Source organism: Plectropomus leopardus, chromosome 20 (genome assembly GCF_008729295.1).
Source record: "Plectropomus leopardus isolate mb chromosome 20, YSFRI_Pleo_2.0, whole genome shotgun sequence".
Lineage (NCBI taxonomy): Eukaryota > Metazoa > Chordata > Actinopteri > Perciformes > Serranidae > Plectropomus > Plectropomus leopardus.
In genome coordinates this window covers 10,689,110-10,712,606 of record NC_056482.1, presented here as the reverse complement: position 1 = coordinate 10,712,606, position 23,497 = coordinate 10,689,110, and the positions used below count along the sequence as shown (strand labels likewise).

The following is a 23,497-nucleotide window of genomic DNA, read 5'->3' as shown; positions in this document are numbered from 1 at the left end:
CCAAGGTAGTGTTTTTTTATTTATGACTGTAAAAGAGGCAGAACCATGAGAAAAGAGAGGTGAAGTCTGTATATGGTATAATGATGAGACACATTTAAATTGGAAGTAGTTCAGACAGAGAATACAAATCAGCGGAGCCGTGAGATTTAAAAAAGATGACTTAAATGAAAACCATGACTACAAGGACTTTAGTATCGTTATCAGCACACTAAAGCTAAAATAAAATATAACTGAAAATAAAACAGGGTAATTACAGTCATTTAAAGGACAGTACACGCTCTAAGCACTCTACACATGCAGTCCTTAACAAGTTAGACATTCTCAGCTTGTATGCAATGTTGTAGATACATAATCTGTCATGACCAAAGGTTTAATAAGCGTCTCGGATTAGGTTAAGCTTCCCGTCATTATGAGTTAGGTGATGAACGAACCTGTCACTAAAACAGGATGAATAAACAAAAGTTAGGAAGCAATGCATGGAGATATTAATGCCCTGCAACCTTTAAGCACAGCTCATTACACATCAGTAAAATAAAATGTTTCTCCAGTGTAGCGTGTGGCTTTACCGCAACTGGAAACACAGGTTTTCAATAAAAAGTAATTGTTCAGAGTGGAGTTTTAAAGTCCAGGTTGAGGGTTTCAAATATGATTGATCATGCAGATTTACATAGTATAAGTATATCTATGTTTATGATCGAACATCTGGTACCAGTTCCCAGTCAGTGCTTTATAAAAGAGGAGGGTCACAGTGCTCTCTCACAGCAAGCAATCATGGCTCAATCTACTTTGTGAGAAAAAGCAACAAAACAAAAAAAGAAATCTGCACACATAATATGTAGCTTTTCTATCTGGTTTGGACTTTTTTTTTTTTTTTTTACAAACGCAAAACAAAGCCAGGCTCAAATTATTAGAATAAATGATACATGTGAACCGAGAATTTGTTTTTACACATTCCTTCATAGTAAAGACTTGCAGCTAATATATTATCATCAACCCTTGCAATAAACAATGATGCTTACTGACATTGCCCGGGATGACTCACACTTGGTTGTGAACCACGCTCACAGAGTAAAAACGCAATCATCTGCAGGTTTGCAGCACTGTGGATGAATGTGATTTGAGGAATATTAAACCAAACTTGCACATCATAAAAAGATCTAAACCGCAATACAAAATACCTGTGAGTTAAGGCTGTGTTAAATGCTCGTGGGCCAATCTTGAGTGTTTTTTTTTTTTTTTAAAACTCAGCAAATTTGATTTTGTTTGTGGATGATTTAATCAAAATATTTGATTATGGAGACATTATTATGGACTTTGTATGACTGCTTTTAAATTTCCCAGATATAGATCTCCTGCCCTGCTAATATTATATGGCTGCACAGCATCAGAAGAAAAATTATACAATTTGTAGTTCTCACTGTCCAAATTTACCACCAGTTAAATGAGAGCTCAAGCTTCTCTATCTGCATTCACTGTTTTTTAAAGACACTTTGACATATTTTGATACAATCCCAATACATTCTAGTGGTTACAACAGTTTAGTAATACTTCTTTAAAAAAAAAAAAGGGAAAAAAAGAGGGCAATAAAACCCTAAAACCTCACATTATGTGTGGGCCTGTAAGTAATAGACATGCATCAAAGGCCAGATGGAGTTGACAAGACAGAATGCATCACTCACTCACAACTAAAAAGCCTCTAATAGTTAAAAACCCTTATGCAATCATTTTTACACTGTATACAAAATTGGCACACACTAACGAGGAAAAAGAGGTTAATAAGCCAGCGACAAATGATATCAAAACAACAAAAAAAAGCATAACAGTGTGTTACTGTGGCTTGCTCGAAGGGTGCGATGATAGAAGACAGAAGAAGAAAAGAGGCAGAGGCCAGCCTTGAGGACCGATCCAACATTCTCCCATCTACGACTCTGTCTTTTTTTTGTTTTTCTTTAGGAAGGAGGGAGTGCGGAACTTCTTTTTCTTTTTGGAGGGGGATTTACTGGGAGACTCTTCTCCCTCCTGGTCGCCAGCATCAGCGGGTTCCTCGCCCTCTGCGGCCTCGGCGGCGTCTGCGGTAGCAGGGGCGGAATCTTCTGCAGGAAGTGCTGGGGCATCGGAGGGGTCGTCAGGTGTTAGATCTGGAAGGGTCTGTCTCAGGGTGGCTGCGTCGCTCTCATCCTTGTACGTTTGCTCAGGCAGGGACTCTGGTAGGAGGGGAGTGAGAGAGAGTTATTGATCTCAGAGGACAAAGTGATGGATCTGCGCTGCTGAGCTTACACGCCACTGAGGCTACTGCAAATCGACCACTGGATAAGCTGTTAAATCCACATTTTTCTACTTTAAAAAGCATTCATTTGTCACTGCATGAGTCCACTTGGCCTCTTTAGCTTATGGCGTCTATAAGATTTATGTCTGTTAAATCAGTTAAAGACACTGCTGATTTTAAGTGACATAAAGAACACAAAGCCTACAACTTCCAAAGGCAACATTCCCATCAAAATCACAAACACGTTAATAAAACTAAGAAAACTGACACCTTTCCTTTCAAATCAAAAGCCAAACCAAGACTCACTATCACTCTTAAATTATTTAACAGAAAAGCCCCATTCCAGGACTCATTATCTTTACCTGTTACCTTTAGGAATAAGCAACTAAAAACAAGACTTTGCTCTCATCAATCAGAATTTAATATTTTTCTCAGATTTCTTTCATTTTCTTCTTTTGGAAGGCCTGAGCTGGTACTCACTCGGTACAGCATTTTTGTTTTACCTTCATTTAAAGAGGGAAATCTTAATGAGTGCAGTTCCAGGGCTCATTTGCACCCTGTGTACAAACAAACAAAAATAAAAGTCTACAACACAGAAAATATTGCGTTTTAATAACATAACCACACGTGGGGTTACATAACAAGACGGGTGAGAGGATCAAATTAAGTTAATTCAAAACCGGTGCAGCATTAAAAGAGAAATATGTTTAAATTAGGCTTTGAGTAATCCAGTTGCTGGGAGTACAGAAACTACCTGTTGTTCCCTTTTGACTGTGTAATGAGCGCTACAAGTGTAGGTCCTGTTTTCACTGATCTAACTTTCAAAATCACAATAAAGCATTGCAAGATATGAGAAATATGCAATAAGTGATCATTTTGAATATCACTACAATAATATTACTTAATGTAAATTATAAGATACTAGATACAGATACTAGTACTCAATACTAGTACTAGTACTAGTACTCAATTCTGCTTTTCTGCTGCTTTCAGTACAAGGCAGTTCAAATTGCCTGTAAAAAAAGTAAAAAAAAAAAAGATAAGTACATTATTTCCAAAACTCTTTCACTGAAGTCAACAAAAAGGACCAATAAAAAAAGATGATAGTTACATTTTATAGTGCAGTTTTCTACTAATACTACTCATTCAAAATATCCATGAGTGCAATATCACAGTTATTTACAATGTGTTTATTGCAGAATTTGACACTGTGATGACAAAAAAAGTTCAGCCCTGCAGTCTATTTATCAAAAAATGGTTCTTAAAATGAGTTATCAATTACCAAATTCTGATTTTGTATTTTTAAAATGCTTAAAAATATATCAATAAAGCACATATCTAGCCATTGTGTTTGTCCAAGTATTTAAGCAGCTAAAGAGGGTTGTGTTAAAATGAAATAACAGTCTGAAATTACATTGACCTTGTCATACTGTGCTATAATATCAGGGCAAAACAGCCTCCACATAAACTGGGGCTTGTTTAGCAAAATGCATTTTTGCAGATTATTAGTATTTTCACTCAACGTGAGACATTAAACGTCAGGTGGAGATGGGATTTTTTATTGGGCTAACAGTGATAGCTGCCTAGCTGAAACTAAGGAACAAACCAGGTGGAGGGCACGCACAGCCAAAGGTATATTGTACTTTTGAACATTCGATGTGTTGTATTCGGTATATTCTTGCGTAATATTGGGTTCTTTTCATGGAGACATGCTTGGTCCCCCATGTGGGAGTGTTGGAGACATTGCTTTTGTCCAATTCTGTCTGCAATCATGCACTCATCACCTGGTAGGTACTAGAAAAGCCTGTGTCGACCTCTGAAAATACTCCCAGCAAAAAGAGTGAAGAAGCAACAAGTGCTGGACCCAGAAGCTCTGCTCCATGAGATCTTCTGTGGATCAGAGGCCCAAACAGCATCCAAAGCACTGACTCAAGCTCAGCTACAAGCTCACACAGAGCAGTCAGGTGCAAGACAACTACAGCTTGGATCATTTTTTAATATTGCTCACATGCTATAGAGACCAGCCAGAAAAAAACCCTTTGTCAAGACCTGAGAAGGCACTACACACACCAGTCTTGATTTGACATCTCTCGTATCTGTCACAACAGAGACAGGGCCGAACACACAGACAGATAAAATGGAGACGAAACACCACACAGCCAAAGCATCTGACCTCGACCGTTACAAGCTAAACCGAAAGCAAGTCTCAGCAAAGCTGACAGCAGCAAGGTTGGTTGAAAGCCACACCCAGATAAAGCACTGATGTACCTGGTAAAGGACTCGTCTGCAAGACAAAAAAACATTCAACACATTTTCAGAACATTACCTGATTTTTTTTCAATGAAACACAAATACATACAGTCTCGTATCACACTGATAAAATGTGCATATGTGCAAGAGAGGTTGGTTAATTTGACAGTGAGGAAGAAAAGAGAGGTTATCCAACATAAAAGGTTTTGTGAGCTGCGAGGTTTACTTCAGAAACATCCTCCACCTTTGTTTAGACCAGGTCACTATCGTATGGTCAAATGGGACATTAAAGGGTAACTTCGGTATTTTTCAATCTGGACCCTACATTCCTATTTTTGTGTTTAAGTGACTGATGGGAACAGCAATGTTTGAATCTGGTCCAGTACTGCAGCTGACTGCGGCAAAATGGGCAGCAATGTGACTACCTGGGGCATTTGTGCCACCGTCCATTTACATGCGCTTAAAGTGCTTTTTTGCCACTGACAGGCTCAGATTATTATTCTAAGTGTTGGACAGCATTATGGAAAGGATTCCTACAGAGATAGAGCATTTTTGTTAAGAGTGAGATCCTTGTTTGACCGAAAAACACCATGAAATTGCTATTGCCAAACCCACCAGACTCAGTTTAAAAAAACAGTAATTTTAGTGTAAAATTAGTGTTTCCTTAAATAGTGTCTGGTGGGTTTTGCGATGGTGACTTTGGTCAAAGAAAAAGGATCTTACTCTTTAACAAAAAGGTCTCTTTACAAAGGATCATTCCCATAATGTTGTCAGACACTTACAGCAACAATCTGAGCTTGTCAGTTGCAAAAACAAGCACATTTAGTGGATGTTAAAGGACGATGTACAGTTGCCCCGAGTGGTTACATTACAGCCTGATTTGTTGCTGCCAGTTGCAGCCGTCTTGCCCAATTTCTAAAAATGGTTGTCTCCATTAGTCACTACGACACAAAAACATGGAAAAATAAGTTCTAGTTTGAAAAATACAAAAGTTACCCTTTGATAATGTTATTACAGATCTGAATTTGTAATCAGATTCTAAGGAAAATGTATTAAGATAACTACTTACTTCTTGTAATTTCTTGCCACGATGTATTTATTTTGAACAGAGACTGGAGACAGTGAATCACAACAAAGGGAGGAGCTCTGAAATAACCCCCATCAGCCCCAAGAAAGAGACTCAGAGGAGTTCAAGTTAAAACCAACTGAACAGTCTCAAACCCCGGAGAGACGGGTTAGTTCAGACCACAGAACAGCTCTGCTAGTGAAGCCATGCAAAGAAAAACGGGTAAATGATCAAACAAAAGCTATGGAAGATGACGGGTACTTAGAGGGGGGGTGAGGAGGTGGAACAGTACGTACTTACTATGGCAACAGGTACTCTTTTGTATTTCCATCTCCTGATTGTAAACGCAGCCACAAAGAAGAAAAAGCACAAGTAGAAACAAATGTCTATGCAGATCAAACCACAGGCACAGAGTTAAATTAAAAAATAAATTAAAATGTGAAATAGAGAGAAAAAAAAAACACCAGAAGAAAATCTTAAAAAGAATGGTTGGGAACCATTCTTATTAGACTCCAAAAAGATGGAGAATGGAAGTGAAGGGGTAAAGGAGATACTGTACATAGAGACATATGTTATAGAACAAAATTTCAGGTATTAGATTACACCTGCGATCAAAACTATTCATCTCCTTCCTCCCTCATGTTGACTCATTTAAGATGCCAATTATTTTTCAAATGAAGATTAAAACTTTACCGTCCTAACTTTTAGAGCCAGTTCTGGTATCATCGTGGATGATACTGTTCACAGAGGTGTAATCCAATAGTAATAAAGACCAAGAGGGAGAAAAAATAAAAAAATAAAAATAGACTAAGATGTCTGCACTGGGGTCCATCAATAAATGCTATTTTTTTTAAATTATACCTCATCTTTTCTATGCAATAGGTCAGTGTCTTTGCAAAGTATTTCCTGATACTACGTATGACGCATAGACTACAAATCTCATACCTGGGATACCATACATCTGCAAAATGTCAGAATATTAACGTTCACACAATGTGAAATTATAGCATCTTTAGACCCTATTTTCATTTGAAGCAAAATTGAATGTCTGTCTACAGTCAGAGTCCAACGTCTTTCTGACATCATATTGATGTCTTGTCACAGCTGGGTGTCCTTTTAGGCTGTCGCAGTCTTGGCTTTTTTGGAGCTAGAAGTGACCATATCTAGACTGTGGAGGAGCGAGGGATTTATCTGACTCATATACTGTGGTGACACCTCACAGACAGTCTGTCACTCAAAGCAGCTATTCCCTTAATTATGCATGAATTAATGCCTTAATAAAATGTAAACAGGAGATTTATATAAAATTCATCCCCTGAACAACTGTCATAAAGGAAACTAGCTATGGAGACAAAAAAGGTTTTTGTACCAGGCTGTAAACATGTTTATTTCTGCTGTAAAGTTGGGTTTTTTAACTTGGAGCTCAGTGGTGACTGACTCACTTTTGGAACCAGTCTCAAGTGGCCATTCAAAGAACTGCAGTTTTGTTTACTTTTGTGTTGGGTTTCACTTTTCAGCCTGAAGGCTACCGCTCAGTCTGGAGACTTTGAATTAAAGCCTGGAATTTCTTATCTCTCATAGCATAAACCTGATTAAATCATCAAGACCTCTTGGCCTGTTATTACAGCAAAAACAGCACAGCACCTGTAGTAGTATTAATTATTAAAGACCACAACATGAACAGACCCCAAGACAGACAGGCAGGTGGACGGGCAGGAGGCTCCGCATTTCCTCTGTAGACCCTCGAAAAGCCCCAAAACCCAGCAAGAGGAAAACAAAAAAAACCCATGCTGACTCAGGCCGCTGCAGATATGTGGAGTATGTCAGACCAACCTACCTTCCTCTGCTCTGACTGGGGTGCTGGGTGGCGTAGTGGTGGGTTTCTGGCTTTTGGGCTCCTCCTCCTCAGGCTCTGCTAGCTGCTCCAGGTCTGAATGAAAATGTAACAAAACATTAAGAAATGACAATTAAATGAGGAATATAAATCATGAAATCACTAAATAAACGAGCACTTATGTTATTCGTGGGCTATAATTTGTATTGAGCCCTCAACAACAAACATCGCAACACAAAGAAAAGGGAGGAAAACACAGAGAACCAAACTGGGGAGGAAGCCTGAATCAGGAGAACACTGCAAACATTTTCAAACAATTCTCAGTTGAAAAAATAAATCAATAAACAAATCAACCTTTCCAAAGAGCCAAACAAATCAAAACTACCATTAGTTTTTATTGGAAATCAGAGGCACAGGAGGGAGACCAAACAGAGATATATCCAGGACAGGTTAGCAGGAAGAGAAGGAGGACACCATTATTCATGTCCACAAACGGGAAGCTCTGATTGGATGACTGAGCACAGACACGGCTTCCTCAAAATGTTAAGCACAACACTCCACTGCAGAAGCACTTTTGCGGCAAGAGCGCCCTCAAAGCGAGGGGACGGCTTTAAATCTCAAAATGAGCTCGCTTTAACTCCTCACATCCTCTCTACTCAGCTCCTCGTCCAATCAAATCTGATCTGCCAGAACTCTGATGCCTAGTTTGGACAAGACATCAGAGTGAGGGGATGGAGGGACAAAATAATCAAGCAAAGGCTTCCAAGATTGAACTATGGGTAGGGAGGATGCTTGGTAAAATAACGGCAGCAGACTCCAAACCCCCAGAATAAAAGGAGAGGACACAGCAGGCAGGGATCCCCACACGCCCAGTGTAGCGGTGTGTAGTGAGACGGACCAGGGCTGAGCAAGGGGAGGAGGGAAGCGGAAGGCCGGATTTAAGGCGCGAGTCCGCTTCATCTGCTGTACCTGGAGCCTGATCCGCCTTAGCTACCACTGATGACTCCTTGCTGAGGGCTCGCAGCACAGCGCAGTGGAACTCCTTGTGCGGGGAATCTGGAGCTGAAAAAACCTCTTCTGCGGTTGAAAAAACATCATCTGTAGAGTCTGCGCCGCCCTGAGCTGGCTCAGCCTCGCTGGAGAGGAAGGAAGAGCCCGGCTCGGAGGCTGGTGTGGCGAGTGTGGGAGTTGTAGGTGGAGCTCTCTCTACGTTTGGTGAGTCAGTTGTAGACAGTTGAGGTGTGGAGACAGAGGCTTGACCCCCCGGTAGTGTTTCAGGCTGAGGACAGGGTATGCTGGAGGCTGATTTCCCCCTACTATCATCTCGTCCCTGCACTGTGAAGTCGTGTGTGTGTGTGGAGACATAACATCACCAAGCTGAAGTTCATTAGGTTTATGCATGATTCTGCAGGGAGGTAAAAGTACCCCTGAAAAAATGTTAGAATTTCATTATGAGCCTCTTTAACCCTTTGAAACCGTATCAAATCAGTTTAATTTCTTTCAAAAACATGAGAGGAATGCAATAAGTATCTTAGCAAGAAATGTTCCCAACATTTGCAAAAACAAAAAGTAAAATTAATGAAAAGTCAGAAAAAAATTACCCAAAAAAGTAAAAAAAAAAAAAAAGAAAGAAAAGAAAAAGGAAAAATAAAGGAAATTACATGTGAACATTTTTTAATCTATATTGTGTGACATATTTGTTATATGTAATTCTAAGAAATTATAATAATAATAATGAAATAATAGTTTGTTTCTGGAAATTTTTCACCTTTTTTTAAATAAATTTTGAATATTTCTCTCTCTCTTTTTTCAGATTAACTTTTTGGTTTATTTCTTGTCACCTTTTACCAGTTCCTTGCAATTTACTAATTGTCTTTCCCATGTTTTTGAAAAGAATTAAACCTCTTTGCTCAGGTTTTAAAGGTTTAAATACTTGTGAAAGGTGTCTGAATGCAGCGTAATAAAAACGTATGTCCGTTCAGGTTTTAAAGGGTTAAAATAGCTGCAGTAGATCTCGACTCAGCTCTTGCCTGTATCTATACTGTCTGTGATGATTTATCTAAGTCACTTTTCTTGAGGGAGGTCGAGAAACAGACAAAGAAAGATGGAGCTGTCAGTTGGAAAACACACTTCCCTGTTCATGTAATGCAATTTTATATGAACTCCTATCTGCATTGACATAAATGCTTCCTACACAAGTCATTATGTACATGTGTTATTATCAGATCATTGCAGAATATAATCAAATAACTCAAGAAGAAAAAATGTTTTACCCCAATTTGACAGCGCGTGTGCAGTGGTTGATGGTTATTCCTAAAACTTGTTAGAAACACCATAAATTGCTGGCAAATTCTAGGAGAGCTGACAAGAATGGCACATTTCACCAGTTGTGAATATAAACTGATCTATTACAGAATACAAGTGTAGAGTGTGTATGGAAAAAGTGTTTTTTTTTCTCATATTATACCAAGAACTATTTCATCTTCTCCATTCATCAGCTTTACCTTCAGGCCCTTTCTGTTTCTGCTCCACCTCCTTGCGGTACTCCTCCAGCTCCTGGTCGGTGAGTTTGGTGAAGGGGTTGGGACCCTGCTTGCTGACGATGACCTTGGGCTGGTATTCCTTTTCGATGATGGCCTTGGATGCGGTCACCAGCTCCCCCTTCAGGACACACAGAAGGAAGACAGAGAGAGATGAGACCTCTAGTAAAAGACAGACTACAGTTACTGCAGGTTACACATGGAAGGATTTAATGTGTTTAAAACTAGAATGCTTGAAGAAAACTCACTCAGTTGAACTGGATTATTAGATTAGAGGCAGTTTACACACATAACTATTATGCAGCGTGAGCAGAATTATCAGCCCTATGTGAATAAATGTATGTCTCGGAACTGATAGGCCATTTCAAAATACAGGAAGCACATGTCATTAAAACACTGATGCATAAAAGCCGAGCGCCGACAGATCTGAGAAAAAGTTCAAGCCAACAGCAAATCGCCAAGCAAACAGGAAGTAGTTAATGTGAAGCAGTAAAACCATAACTGCTGTAAACTAAACTACTTTTGTTTAAAAAAAAAAAAGTTTTAACAGGTTATACTTCACTCACTCTTAAAAGGACTACAGCATCCAATAATGTAGTCATTTCCTGAAAATGTTATTAAACTCAATCCTGTAATAAAATGTTCTGACTGATATTGTAATTACATTTTTACTGTTTCTTATAGTTGTAACAGATGATGTAATAATGTCAAAAAGATGTGCTTATTTTCTCGGAAATGTAAAGCACGCAAGTATACAAAAATGTTGATACTGTTACAATAATCTGAGCCTGCTGAAAACGCAAACACCTAACACTGATATCATGTTTCGAAATGTAAACTCTAGGCTTTATGCAGAATTTGAAAATTACAACAGATTGCAAGTGGTACACTGTTATCTGGCAAAGATGCATTAAACTAACAAAAAGAAGAACTCCACCCATACCCATGCTGATTGTATAAGTATTGTCCATTAGACCAGAGTGGATCTCAGATTAGACACCATCAGGAGACGACAAAGCTGCGATGGATGCTAACATTACGCCATCGAACCATAAGAAACAGTCTATTCAATCTCTATGAAATGTTCTTTCTCATTAGAGTGAACGATGATTCTTCTTGAATGAGGTGTCTCGTTTGCCTCGTCTGATCTTATGAAATTTCTGCATGGGTAAAGGAGAGTTTTAACATGCAAATATAAACCTAATAAACACCAACAAATGTCTTATATAAATTAATTCATTCAAGCAGTATAACCAAACTTTTTTTTTGTTGTTATTGTTCCAGGAGGGAAACAACAAGCAGGAAGTTTGATAGAGAGGATTTTGATTTTACTCTGTGAATGTATACAATTTATCATTAACTAAGCCACCTGTCGTAACACCAATACAGCTTTAATATGTGATTTGCATTACAGTTAGATTATGTGATTTCACTTAAAATAAACGTACAAATACTTTTTAATGTTATTACAATATCAGTCAGCACATGTATTTTCTGACATTATTATTCAAGTTTTTTACATTATTGGGTTTTATTACATTTTTGATCAAGCTGAAGGCAAGTTTTCTTACATTTTTAGGACATTATTACATCGTGTACAAAAAAAGATTTTTTTTTAAAATTCCTACAATGCCTGCATGTAGTATACCTGCCCTCTCCCTTCTGCCCACCAACACTTCACTTGTAACAATATGTTTCGAAACAACAGTGAAAACCTCTCTTTTAGACAAACTCACAAATCAAAATATACATCAATCTTCCACCTCAAGGATCCCTCTGTAGCTGGCAAAAATATATATATAATGTATCCAGAGTTGGGCTCTATATTGCATAAACATGCAGAAAAGACCAGGTCACATGACCATACAAATAAAACAAGAGAAAATGGCCTCATTCTTCGTCTACACAAGCCCAGATATCAGGTGCCTATCTGCAGGCTCGGAGGAATGACTGGAGGATGATGTGAAGTACAGGTGAATAGTATTTGTGACTGGAGCAGTAAGTACCTTTCTAATTGATTTAGCAGGACTATAGGACCCCTCGGACACATCGAGGCCATCAATAGTGTCTGTACAGTCAGACAGAGGGGCATCCTGCAATAGTAAACCCAGTGAGGGGGGAGCACAACGCAGCTCTTAAACACCAGCACATTCAAATCAGCAGTCTGTCAGGCAGGCGTGAATGTGTGCAAACATTCAGAAACACACCACCTTTCACACGCACGCAAAGGTGGAAAGAGTGCTGCAATATCTCACTCGAGTACAAATATTGTGATGCAAGTAATCCTCAAGCACATCTGAGGCTGCTTCTGTGGGGTTTTTTTTAAGTAGTTGCATTCTTTTTCTTCATATAAAAGCTGTGTGAAATCTTGGTAAAAGCACAGTTAATTGTTTTTGATTAGTTACTTTCCACCTCTGCATACCCACATACCCACATACAATACAGACACAGGTAAACACTGGAAACGCGTGCAGAGAGAGACGGCTCTGGAGAGAGCTGTGAGAAGCATAGCAGTGATGGTACAAAAGTAGCCAAGCTCATGCACTGTGGGGACAAACGATCCACACATCCAATGTGCGGTTCATACGATTTTAGTCTTAACAAAACAGCACATCAAGGGCTTATTACTGGCATGCTGGGGTAAGTTTTAGGTACCTCTAAAACTTGGTTAATGCACAAATAATTAGTTTTTAATTTGCCCATGTCCGGCTCCTCCTGGTGTTTGAGTTCAATTAAATAATGAGCTAAGAATTGCCCATCAAAGGTTCGGGCAAACCATGCAAACTGAAGTAAAACTGTAAGCTATTTCCATTTTTACTTCTTAAAAAGAGGATAAAGAGTGCATGCTAAGAAATCAAAGTATGTTAGACTGTAGTAGAGCTTTGATCAGGCCTAAAAAAATTAGGTGCGACCCTACATGAACGCATAGTTTTCATTGAAGAGAAACTCGCATAGTTTCTCTTCAAGCCTGAACCAAGGCCGTTTTATGCCCGAGTTTGATTTTAAAAAAAAAAGGAATTTCCACTGTAAAAAAAAAAAAAAAAAAACATTTATATTTATGTTAAATCCTTTGTTTCAATCTAAAGTCAACTGGTCTTTTCAGTGCGGTAATAGACATTTGTGATACACTTTGTAAATAGACACTCCAAGCACAACGGCGCACTATGGCACAATGTGGACCGCGCATCAAGTTAGGGCGCTGTTGGAATGTACAGTTTGGTTCAGTGCACCACACTCTCGAAGCAGCAGAACGCAAAACACAGTAAAAGTGAAACTTCATATGTAAATAGAGCGCTCTAAACCGGGGAAATTAGCTAGAAACGAGCCCTATTGTAGCCCCGAGGGAATGTGGACAAATTATAGCCCGACCCAAATCCGGCGGGTCGGGTCAGGCCCAATAGTGTTCAGGCAGAGAATCAAAGCTCTAGACTGTAGTGGGGATTTTGTTAAACGTCTCAAGAGACCAAAATGAACCAAAGAAACACTTGCAAACCAGTCTGCATGTACTGAGACAGAGAACAACCTCGACTCTGAACTACTGAAAACAAAAAGACTAAATAAAAAAAAAAAAAAAACACTGTATGAATATGGACACAACCTGAGCTGGCAGGTTTGGAGAGCAGAGTGAGGTTACCTCTCCCAAACACTACTCACCTGCCAGATTGAAAATCTCTGTGGTCAAAAAATAATGTGACAGTTATAAAGTCACCCCATGATCTGGGACACAACATGGAGGACAGATTTACTCTCTGTTATTAGTGAAGTTACTCCTTCAGAAACTGGTGTCAGATTTTAAAAATGAAGCGGAGAAGAACTTCACGCACCATATTCACACTTTGCAGCATTTTGGTTTAAGGGATGACTCCAGACCTGGACAGAATATATTATGATTTTTTTTTTTTAACTATATATAAATGCATTTAAACTGGTTAAAGAGACCAAACTACATAAACTCTTAAATATTTCATCAGTCTGAGACACAAATTCATATCCAGGTCAGGATGGCTGCAGCAGCGAGGTCTTTAATGCACAGCGTTCACACACTGACCTGGTTAAAGGTGCGTTCCCCCACAGTGCCGGCACACAGAACCTGTGACTGAGGCCCTGCTGTCTTTATGTCCTGCAGGTTCTGCTCGCGGATCTACAAACAAACATCAACATTTGAAGTCAGAAAAGAGTGATAAATACAAAGTGCACCCATGCCTGTCAAGAGCCTTAGATAGTTTTTGTTTCGCTAAAGCAAAAGCAGCAAAAGGAGAACACTATGATACCTTATTCCTCATTTCCAGCACTTCTTTTGGGTTGGTGTTCAGTGGGATGAACTGATTGGCTACGGCAGCCTGGCGGAGTCCGTCTTCCTTTGTCCACTGTAAACACCACATAAAATTGTTAAAAAAAAAAAAGACCAGACATACTAAATGACATGAGAAGCAAAGCACAAAAATAGATTTAGACAAAATACTATGCAGGCTTCACAATACAAGAATCATGCGGAAATGAAATGGACAACGTTGGATGGCTTTAAAAAGGTTTGAATGTAAAAAGTGAACCAATGATGATGAGATTAATTTTTACTTTCATAGATTTAACTGAGGACTGTTTTACATCATTACCTGCGTTACCTCTGTGATGCTTACTGATCAGCCCATGATATTAGATTATACAGTATTTCACCAGTAATGAGGGGTGATGACTACACTCAATCCAACATGTTTGATTTGTGCAGTGCGGTTGAGACTGGAGCAGGAACTAAATTATCTAAATGAGCATATTGGGGCTGTGCTGATGCATGACTGATCCCATTTTTGTGTGATTTAAATGCTGCATAGAGCTGCAATATCAAAAAAAATGAAGAAAATTGTCAAGACGTGCTAGAAAACGACAGGCGGGATGCTCACAAAGACATATGTGCAATTTCAAAAAATCATTCCAATCTGATTTAATATCTGTATATGTTGCATCTAATTTTACACATATTATCTAATGGTGGTATTCTATAATTAAGTTTTTTTTATTTTATCCAGGGAAGTCAATGCTAAAACTCTAAGAACTCCGACTTGAACCTGCACAAGGCTGCTGGAGGTGTGAAGTGAAATCACAGTTGACATTTTGACAGTCAAATAACAGATGGTTAAGATGTACGTATAGGAGATGCAAAATGTTTTATGAGTGTATTTTACATATGAGAAATAGTTGTGGTTCATGATTTGTTTGAGATGCTGAGAGGTAAATCTTGTATGGCAGATTTAAGGAGCCAGAGAGGAACACCACTTTAAAATCTTTCTGATGGTTAGACAACCATTTTGACTTAAAGGAATACTTGGCCCCCATATAACCATTTGTATATCAATTACTCATTCTATGTTGAGTTGAATTAAGTAAGAAATCTTCGTTTTTCTCGCATGCCTCCATGGTGAATGAAGAATCCAAAAACGGAGAGAAGTGCCGATGAATTGAAGTCATAGACATCCATGTAAAAAAAAAAATCTGTTAACAAATACTAACACAACTTATGCAGTATAATCCAAGTCTCATTTATCTAGTGGATGGGCAAGGACTTCCCAAACAGGAAACTCGAAGTGAAATTTATCAATGCTCTCCCCAGAGCCAGACCCCATCCACAAAAACAATAGTTTTACATTATTGAACACAGGAGCTGCTGGTTCACCGCTGCCTCGATCAGTTATATTCTTTGAGTTATTGTGTGACTTTGGTGGCTCCAAACTAACCCTTTATAACACCAAAGTCACACAATAACTGATCAAGGCAACCAGCCGCTCTCGTGTTCAGTGGACTAAAATTACTGTTTTCCCTGCTGCTGTCAACATCATAACCAAAACAACAGGCCTCCCCCCCGCCGCCTACATGACACAGGCTCTCACCCGGCCCCAGAGTCTGAAAATATTACATTAATGTTAGGCTAAATAAGTTTTTATGCATTACATTAATGCACACTGGACTGTATTTCTTTACATGTTAACTGTCTGTTAACTTATTTATTTAGACTGTAGATATTTGCACTATAAATCCAACTTCTGCACAACTGTACTTCCTTCACCTTTTGTACATACATTTTGTGTTCTTTATATTCCATTTTTTAATTTTATATTTTTAAATTGCTTCTATATTTTTATCTCTTACACTATTTTATTCTCCCTTTATGTTAATTGCTTTGCACCAAAACACCAAGTCAAATTCCTTGTATATGTAAATGTACTTGGCATTAGAACCAGATTCTGATTCTGAGTCTGGCTTTGATGAGAGCGCAGACATCACCTTCACATCTGTTTTTTGGTACTAAGGTTCTGGTGAAAATGCATATATTTGGGAAGACCTGAACAAAGACTAGATAAATGAGGCTTGGATTATACAGCACAAGTTGTCTGAGAGTTTAAAAACAGACGTTTTGATATAGTTTTGCTGTCGTTTAATGCAGACCTTTATGACTTAAATGCATCAAAAGCTTTCCTTGTTTTTGAAATCTTCGTTCACAGAGGAGGCAAGATAGAAAAATGTTTTTTTCACAAATTCAGAGTAACAAAGGGTGAGTAAGTAATTGTAACAGTCATTTGGGGAGTGAAGTATTCCTCTAATACTTCTGATATGCTCAGTGTTGGTGTTGCTGTCAGAAACTGATAGAAAAGACCTCACGCATGATGACAGTTTAAGGCATATAGTAAGATGCAGTGACTAAAACCTAACAGTGTATCTGCACAACTGAAAACCATTTGTCATCATCATTGATGTACGATAAGAATCAAAAACAAACAGAAGTATCACACTGAAGATCAACTGAAAACATCACAGAATGAGAAAAAAACAAAAAAAGGTAAAAGGGGTGAGGGAGGGAGAAGTGAGGGGTGAGTGGGAGGGTGACAGATGATGAGGCTGGCTTACGAAGCGAGAGTGGCAGTGAGGGGTGAGCTGGCATCACCAAAGTCATTTCCCAGGCTGATACACAACAACAAGGATGACAGAGATAAGAGAGAAACACACCCGAGGACACTCGCCCACGTTGGGACCAAAAAAAAGCCACAACGCTATAAACTAAGACAAGAGTGTATCTTTCCTGCACTGGATGAAACCTTTTTTTCTGTATTGACATTTTCCTTTTAATGTGAAAAATACCCCATCTATTTCACACAATGTTTTAGTGAACCTGGTAATGCTCAGCATGATTGGAAGAAAAAAAGTCTATATCCATTTGTTGCGCCAAACTGAATGAGCAGCAGGTGAATATACAAATTAAATCTTCAGCTTTCATGCAAAATATTGTTGAACCTTTTTTAAACTAGGCATGTAATTCGCGGTGGAAAGCGTAAGCTCATGACTTCATTCCTGTGTTGACTTTAAGCTTGGCTGGTTAGCTGCCAAACCAGGGGCTAGATGAGGGAGGGTTTCTGGATGGAAGTAGCTGGGTTGGGGTTGGTTGAGTATGAGATGAACATGTAAACGCGATATACTCACTGAGAGAGAGTCTCACAACACAACATTTCCTACTTTCCCAACAGGAGATAATTGATTCAAAAGTCAGGTCAAATTTCATTGCTTTTTCCTCTGTTGTTTTTTTTTCTTCTTTCAAACAAATCCACTCATGCAGGCCTTGAGGTCAAAATCATTTTCAGAATAAACTGAAACCAGAAAAGGAAACAGAAAAGTACAACTGGAAGCAGTTGAAGGTATTTGAGGAAATTAAAAATTAGAAAAGCAGGCTGCATAACTCTTTTGTCAAGGAAATTTAGCTTTTTTTTATTATTGTTTTTGAATACTTATAATGTATCTGGCATTATTGTTATAGACATGCCACCTCCCTCATTTGTTTATATAAATCTTATAAATATGCCGTGTGAGCAGCCCACAGAGCAAACTCACAGACATTTTTGGTTGATATCAGATCTCACTTTACTTGCACTTTCTCTATCATTTTTTCACTGAATCATGTTTGAGCAAAAAGTTACAAAAAGCTAACTTCAAGATGCAAAGACAAACTAAGAATGTGTACCACGGGAGCGGTGAGCAAAAGTGTGGTTAGCAGCAACGTCACCGTGTCTTGCCACATTCACCTGCGCACTTGAGGAGTCATGCCACACCCCTGCTGCTCGCTCCTCTGGGAAAAACATCAACACCAACAATGCATTTCACTACTACACATGCAGTGGGGCATGCTTTGGGCAGCTGGCACGGCATCACCAAGCATTAGGAGACCAGGAGGGAAAAAAGAGCAAGAGGGTCAACAAATACTCACAGCTGTGCTACAATGTAATTAACAGAACAGAGTTAACTGCTTTGGAAAGGTGGGTTAATAGGACATCTGAAATTACAGTACGAGTGAGCCTAAAAACAGCTCAAAAGTAGTGAAAAGATGGATTATAGTGACTTCCAGTTTCAGTATTGCGCTATACTTTCACTCCTCACTGTCCCCAGACTCAGGATGCCGACCAGCTGCCCGTTTCCACCAACAAGGTAGCTGTAAAATCTTTACTATGAACAATAAGGTAGGCACAGACCAAGCAGTTGGTTATACAGCTTGGCACGCAGACACCAGACGAGAGAGACTGCAGCAAGGGTTTGACGTGATCGTGTGTTATGTTCGTCCACACCTTAGGCTTCGACTTGGGGCTGCTGCCGTCGGGCCCATCCTCGTAGGGCTCGTCGGGCCGGGTGCCGGCATTGAGCCAGCGGGTCTTGTCGCGCTGGCCGCGCTGGAAGCTCTGTTTCAGCGGGGAGCGAGCACCTGAGTCGCTGTCCTCCCCGTATGAGTAACCACCATGGGCGGAGGGAGCGATCTCCACGTCACTGTACTTTTTAGCTTTGTCTCGCAATGCCGGGCAGCGGTAAGGGTAGCCCGTCCTGTAGCCCTGAGAGACAGAAAGACAAACAAAACCAGAGGTTAGCAGATGGTCAGTACAGTAGCTACCTATCAATGTCTAAATCCAGACTATGTAAATATGACTATGTTTTGAAAGCAAGCAAGTTGGAAGGCACGCACATCCAAATGACTTCTACAGGTGCAGGATCAGTAAATCAAACCAAGGCAAGAATCAAACAAAAGATCTACACCCTGTATTAAAAGCTCTTAGTAAATTTAAATTTTGCAACGTTTCGATCAGAGATCTTCATAAGGCATTTTTGAAGAATGACAAAAACGTTGCAAAATTAAAAATTTACAGGGAGCTTTAGGTACAGTGCACAGATCTTTTGTTTGACTCTTGCATATGTTTTCAAAGCAGAAATAACACATTATTCTCTCAAGCCCAACATTGAATTTATAGGCAATACATCACAATTCAATACATTCAGAGCTTGTTCTGGTGTGACCAGCAGCTTATGGTGGCTGATGTCAGATGATTTTAGCTAGATTACTGTGTAACTGATATTACTGGGTCAGTTTTGTGACTTTCTGAGTTTTGTGTATCATTACCACACGCCTACAAGTCCTGCCAACCTAAGCCGCTGTTGCAAGGTCAGACAAGCTTGACAAAAAGAAACACGCGTCCGCTGATTCATTTTAGCCAGGTGCTGCAGTTTGAGATTAGTTAGTGTTAGTTAGTTTCTGTGTCAGGCAATACAGCTTCAAGAAGAAGACTGCAATGACTACAGTAGGAGATGAAAGGGATATATTCCATGATATTAATTTCATGGCAAAACAATGCAAGTTGAGGCTTCGGGTCTCAACGAAAAAAGGGAAGAGCCACACATTCTTTGCATAGAGACGGAGGATAACAAGTCTTCGTACTCGACCTTTGTACTTGTTGGGAAAAATCCAGTAATTTGGAAGAATGTTTGGATTAGTTGTCTCAACTCATCAGAGAGTAGAGGTAATATTAACCTCCCACTCCCCTGCAAAAGTTTGTACTTTTTTTTCTTTGTACTTACCAAGTTGTCGAGCATTCTCATGAGAGCCTCAAACTCCTGCTCCCCGACTTGCCACTTGGGGTGTGCAGAGGACCCGTCGCCGACTGGCTCCGGGACCCGCGGGCGTAACTTGTATTTTGTTGGGTCCAGCATCACCAGATTATCTGGCCCTCCAGCGCTGGCCAGTGTTCGCACCTGAATGAAAATGGGCCGACAAACAAAAAAAAACAGACCAATCCAGAATCCAGAAAGAAAACAAAATGTGGACATGAGGACACACGGACATCAACATGAAGAAAATGAACATATATAAAAATGTGGAGAGACAAGGGACAAAGACAATTGTTATGAAAAATGCAGACAACTGTGGTGCCAAATATAACAACCAAAAGTAAAACACATGGTTCAATACTTTGACATAAATAAATATCCATGTGTAAGTTACTATTTTCACGTGATACTTAAGAAGAAATATCCTGCAGAGCTCCGTGTGTGTCCTACCTGGATTTCACAGGCAGTGACCAGATTGTGGATGTAATAGAAAGCTTCCTCCACTGTTTCGCCTACAGACACCAAGCCATGATTCCTCAGGATGAGCACCTAGGAGAGAGGAAAAATAAACAAAATAGGAGAAAAGCACATTCTTGTTGCTTCTACGTGCTAAAAAAACTTTCAGAAAATCGAATTCATAAAATGGCATTAAATGTCAAATTGCTCTGCTGTTACCTTGCTGTTAGGCCCGAGGTTTCTCTGTATCAGAGAACTCTCTTCCTCATCCACCAGTATGCCATGATAGTCGTGATAGCCCACCTCCCCCAGTGACAGCGCCTCGGGTGAGATCGGCAACAGCCCGCATTTCATTGCCGACACCTGCAACCAAACAAACGAGCCCACACAACACATGACGTAACACGATAATATGTCAATGTCTGTTTTTGTATGGGGTTTAATTACTGTGTGCATGCTGGTCCTTACCGCAGCACCTGCAGGTGTGTGTACGTGTATGATACACTTGACATCTGGTCGTGCAGCGTAGATGGCGGAGTGGAGAGTGAAGCCAGCCTGGTTGACCCCGAGGTTGGTGCTGCCCCGGTCAACTATCTCACCTTGAAAGTTTATCTTCACCTGGAGAGCAGGCCAGACAACAAGGGGTTACTCAAAGCAGCAATATTAATGACTTAAGCTTTGAATATTAAGCAGTCAGAGAGATAATTATATTTCTTCTTATTTTATCACATGACAAGTGTAATCATTGAGAGAGAAAAAAGGAAAACGGTTTCATTCACTGATCGAAAACAGACAAAAAGGCATGCAGCTGTAACAGAGATCAGCACAGATTCTCACCAGACTGGAGGCGGTGACTTCACTGTACAGGAGCCCAAAAGGGACAATTAGGAAGCGCTCCTGATCAGAGTTCACCCTGACCTAAAGAATCAGCAGACAGAGACATTAGATTACAGGGCTACTTAACTCTTCCTTTCACTCACAAACACCAAAGCATACCCTCTAAGGATATATTCTGAACTTACATATAAGATACACACATAGTTAAATCCCACATACCATTATACATGTCAATGATGTAATTATACAGTGCAGTGTGAGGTTGTTTACCATGTGTCACTTTCGGGCAGGGATTTTTTAAAGTCTGACACTGTGGGCACCCCCTCAGACAGAGGCAACTGCAAGTACTGGGTGATGTAAATAGGAGGTATAATGATGCTGTTGAGTCAGTTAGTTAGTGAATTAGCTGTGAGCTATAACTTGAGGCGTCTTTCTCAGCCTATATTTATTTGCATTCTGGAAAATGGCACCATTACAAGCAGTGTTGTACAAGAGATCGATCTTAGTTTCAAGGCTGATCTCAGCACCGCCACTCAGTCTCAGGCTTGATTACAGTTACTTGGTATTGCCTCTATCTCAGACAATGAGGACGTGGAATTTTTTCATGACCAGTCAAGACCAAAACTGTGGGGATATCGCTAAATTGCCTGTGCAAAAAGGAGTGTTGCATAAAGATTGGTTAAGTTGAGGTGAATGAAGAGGAATCTTCATTTGTTCTTTGAGGGTATTCTTCTGGGAATGTTGATTTTTCAGATCAATTTGAGGAGTGCCTATGATTTGCATGTTCCACATTTTATCCTTAGTGTGTCGTGCAGTGTGGGACTTGAACAGATTTGGTCTTTGTCTTTAAGTGATCTCAACTCGTAAAAGTCTTGGTCTTGGTCTCAATACACTCTGGTTTTGATTACAAGTGTTCTGAATCTACTACTTAATGTTATTTTTAGAACAACTACAACGATTTGTCCCATCCTTGCCTCGTGTCTCTCCCTCCTCTCCAACTCTCCTGTCCCCCTGCTGGAGAGGGACACCTCACAGTTTAAAAAACCTCTGCTTTAGTAGAAAAAATAAAAATACCAAACTGCTGGATGCTAAATTCAGTCAACATGGTCGGTTATGTTATGAAAAAAGAAGCCTGTCTTACTGTGAGGTGGTTGTAGATGAGCTCAGACCAGCCAAACAGGTCAGCGAGCCGATAAAAGGCAGCCAGCTTGCAGCGGAGCAGTTTCTCGCCCTTGTCATAAGAAATAGAATCTGAGCCACGCAGATCGTTCACTGGAGTCACCATGCCCAAACCTGAGATGAAGAGATGATGTCAGACAGCGCTCTCTTACATGAAATATGTTGAACAATAATAATAGGATGGAAAATGAGACACTACAAGGGCAAGTTTTGATAAAAACCGTTCACGATTCCTGGCGAGCAGGAAAGAAACAGATCTTCTTTACAGATAAAAACAATTAAATAAGGTCTGCCGACTGGAATCTAACTGGACTCTTTGTTCAGAAATTAACTCTGGCATACGCTGCATTACTCATTGTGAGCACGCAAACATCGCAGCACTGAGGTCAAAAAGTCACACACACTCATTCTCTTCTCTGCTTACTCATGTTGAGCGCCGCCATGCCTCCCTGTGGTGCAGCGGGATACATGGAGGGCATGCTGGTGGTCATGAAGTCTGCGATCTGCTGCAGAGCCAGCAGGCTTGTGGGCGTCTTCCCCTTCTTCAGCTGATCCTGGATCATTGTCTCCAGCTCATCGCAGAATGCCTGCAGATCATCAGTGCACACACAAAAACAGACACATAAAAAAATGAATAAAAAAGGGAAAAAAAGAACACGATAACACCAAAAACAGGTAAAGGATGCACAGAGAACACTTGTTCAAGATTTTAGGAGGCTACTTCTGGAGCCTTATCCAGGAAATTAAATACACTGACACTATGTGTGCAAGCTTTTAACAACATTAGTGTTACATTTTTACCCTATTTACTATAAACTCACATTGCAGTGTTTTAACATGTTATAAAATAAACTCGCCAAGTCTTAAAACGTACCTGAGAAAGCTAAATATGCAAAGGATGCTTTAAATAACATGAATGTATAGCCTTTTAACAGACACATGGCATTTTTGCAGAGAGGCAGGTATAACCACATAAGTACACACATTAGCCAAACATACACTGGAACCTCCAGTTTATTAGGTACACCTCGCTAAACCCTCATGGAGGTTACAGACTGTTGAAACTGTTTTTGAGAGGTGTTGATTCAGCTGTGTGGTTGTTTTGGAGGATGGAGTTTGTGGTGCTTTTGAAGTGTATTGAGTTATGCTGACAGGTGTTTCTG

At 39.8% G+C, this 23,497-nt stretch overlaps 1 protein-coding gene across 10 annotated transcripts in view; it reads right to left on the bottom strand.

Annotated features, from left to right (window-relative positions):
• The window catches only part of add1 (adducin 1 (alpha)), a 37,274-nt gene continuing 13,777 nt past the window's right edge, over window positions 1-23,497 (bottom strand). Inside the window, exons 3-18 of one of the 10 annotated variants that reach the window (XM_042509528.1) lie at window positions 22,759-22,921; window positions 22,297-22,448; window positions 21,156-21,236; window positions 20,787-20,936; window positions 20,538-20,681; window positions 20,313-20,411; window positions 19,833-20,006; window positions 18,464-18,814; window positions 14,228-14,323; window positions 14,005-14,097; window positions 9,921-10,077; window positions 8,386-8,751; window positions 7,420-7,512; window positions 4,535-4,550; window positions 2,770-2,823; window positions 2,120-2,204 (exon numbers count right to left, since the gene is read on the bottom strand). In XM_042509528.1, coding sequence (XP_042365462.1) covers window positions 2,772-2,823; window positions 4,535-4,550; window positions 7,420-7,512; window positions 8,386-8,751; window positions 9,921-10,077; window positions 14,005-14,097; window positions 14,228-14,323; window positions 18,464-18,814; window positions 19,833-20,006; window positions 20,313-20,411; window positions 20,538-20,681; window positions 20,787-20,936; window positions 21,156-21,236; window positions 22,297-22,448; window positions 22,759-22,921 — 2,187 coding nt within the window. In that variant the 3' untranslated portion in view covers window positions 2,120-2,204; window positions 2,770-2,771. Of the gene's footprint in view, window positions 2,205-2,769; window positions 2,824-4,534; window positions 4,551-5,878; window positions 5,917-7,419; window positions 7,513-8,385; window positions 8,752-9,920; window positions 10,078-14,004; window positions 14,098-14,227; window positions 14,324-18,463; window positions 18,815-19,832; window positions 20,007-20,312; window positions 20,412-20,537; window positions 20,682-20,786; window positions 20,937-21,155; window positions 21,237-22,296; window positions 22,449-22,758; window positions 22,922-23,497 lie in introns of all 10 variants that reach the window. The other 9 variants (XM_042509531.1, XM_042509532.1, XM_042509533.1 and 6 more) reach the window with 9 other exon arrangements.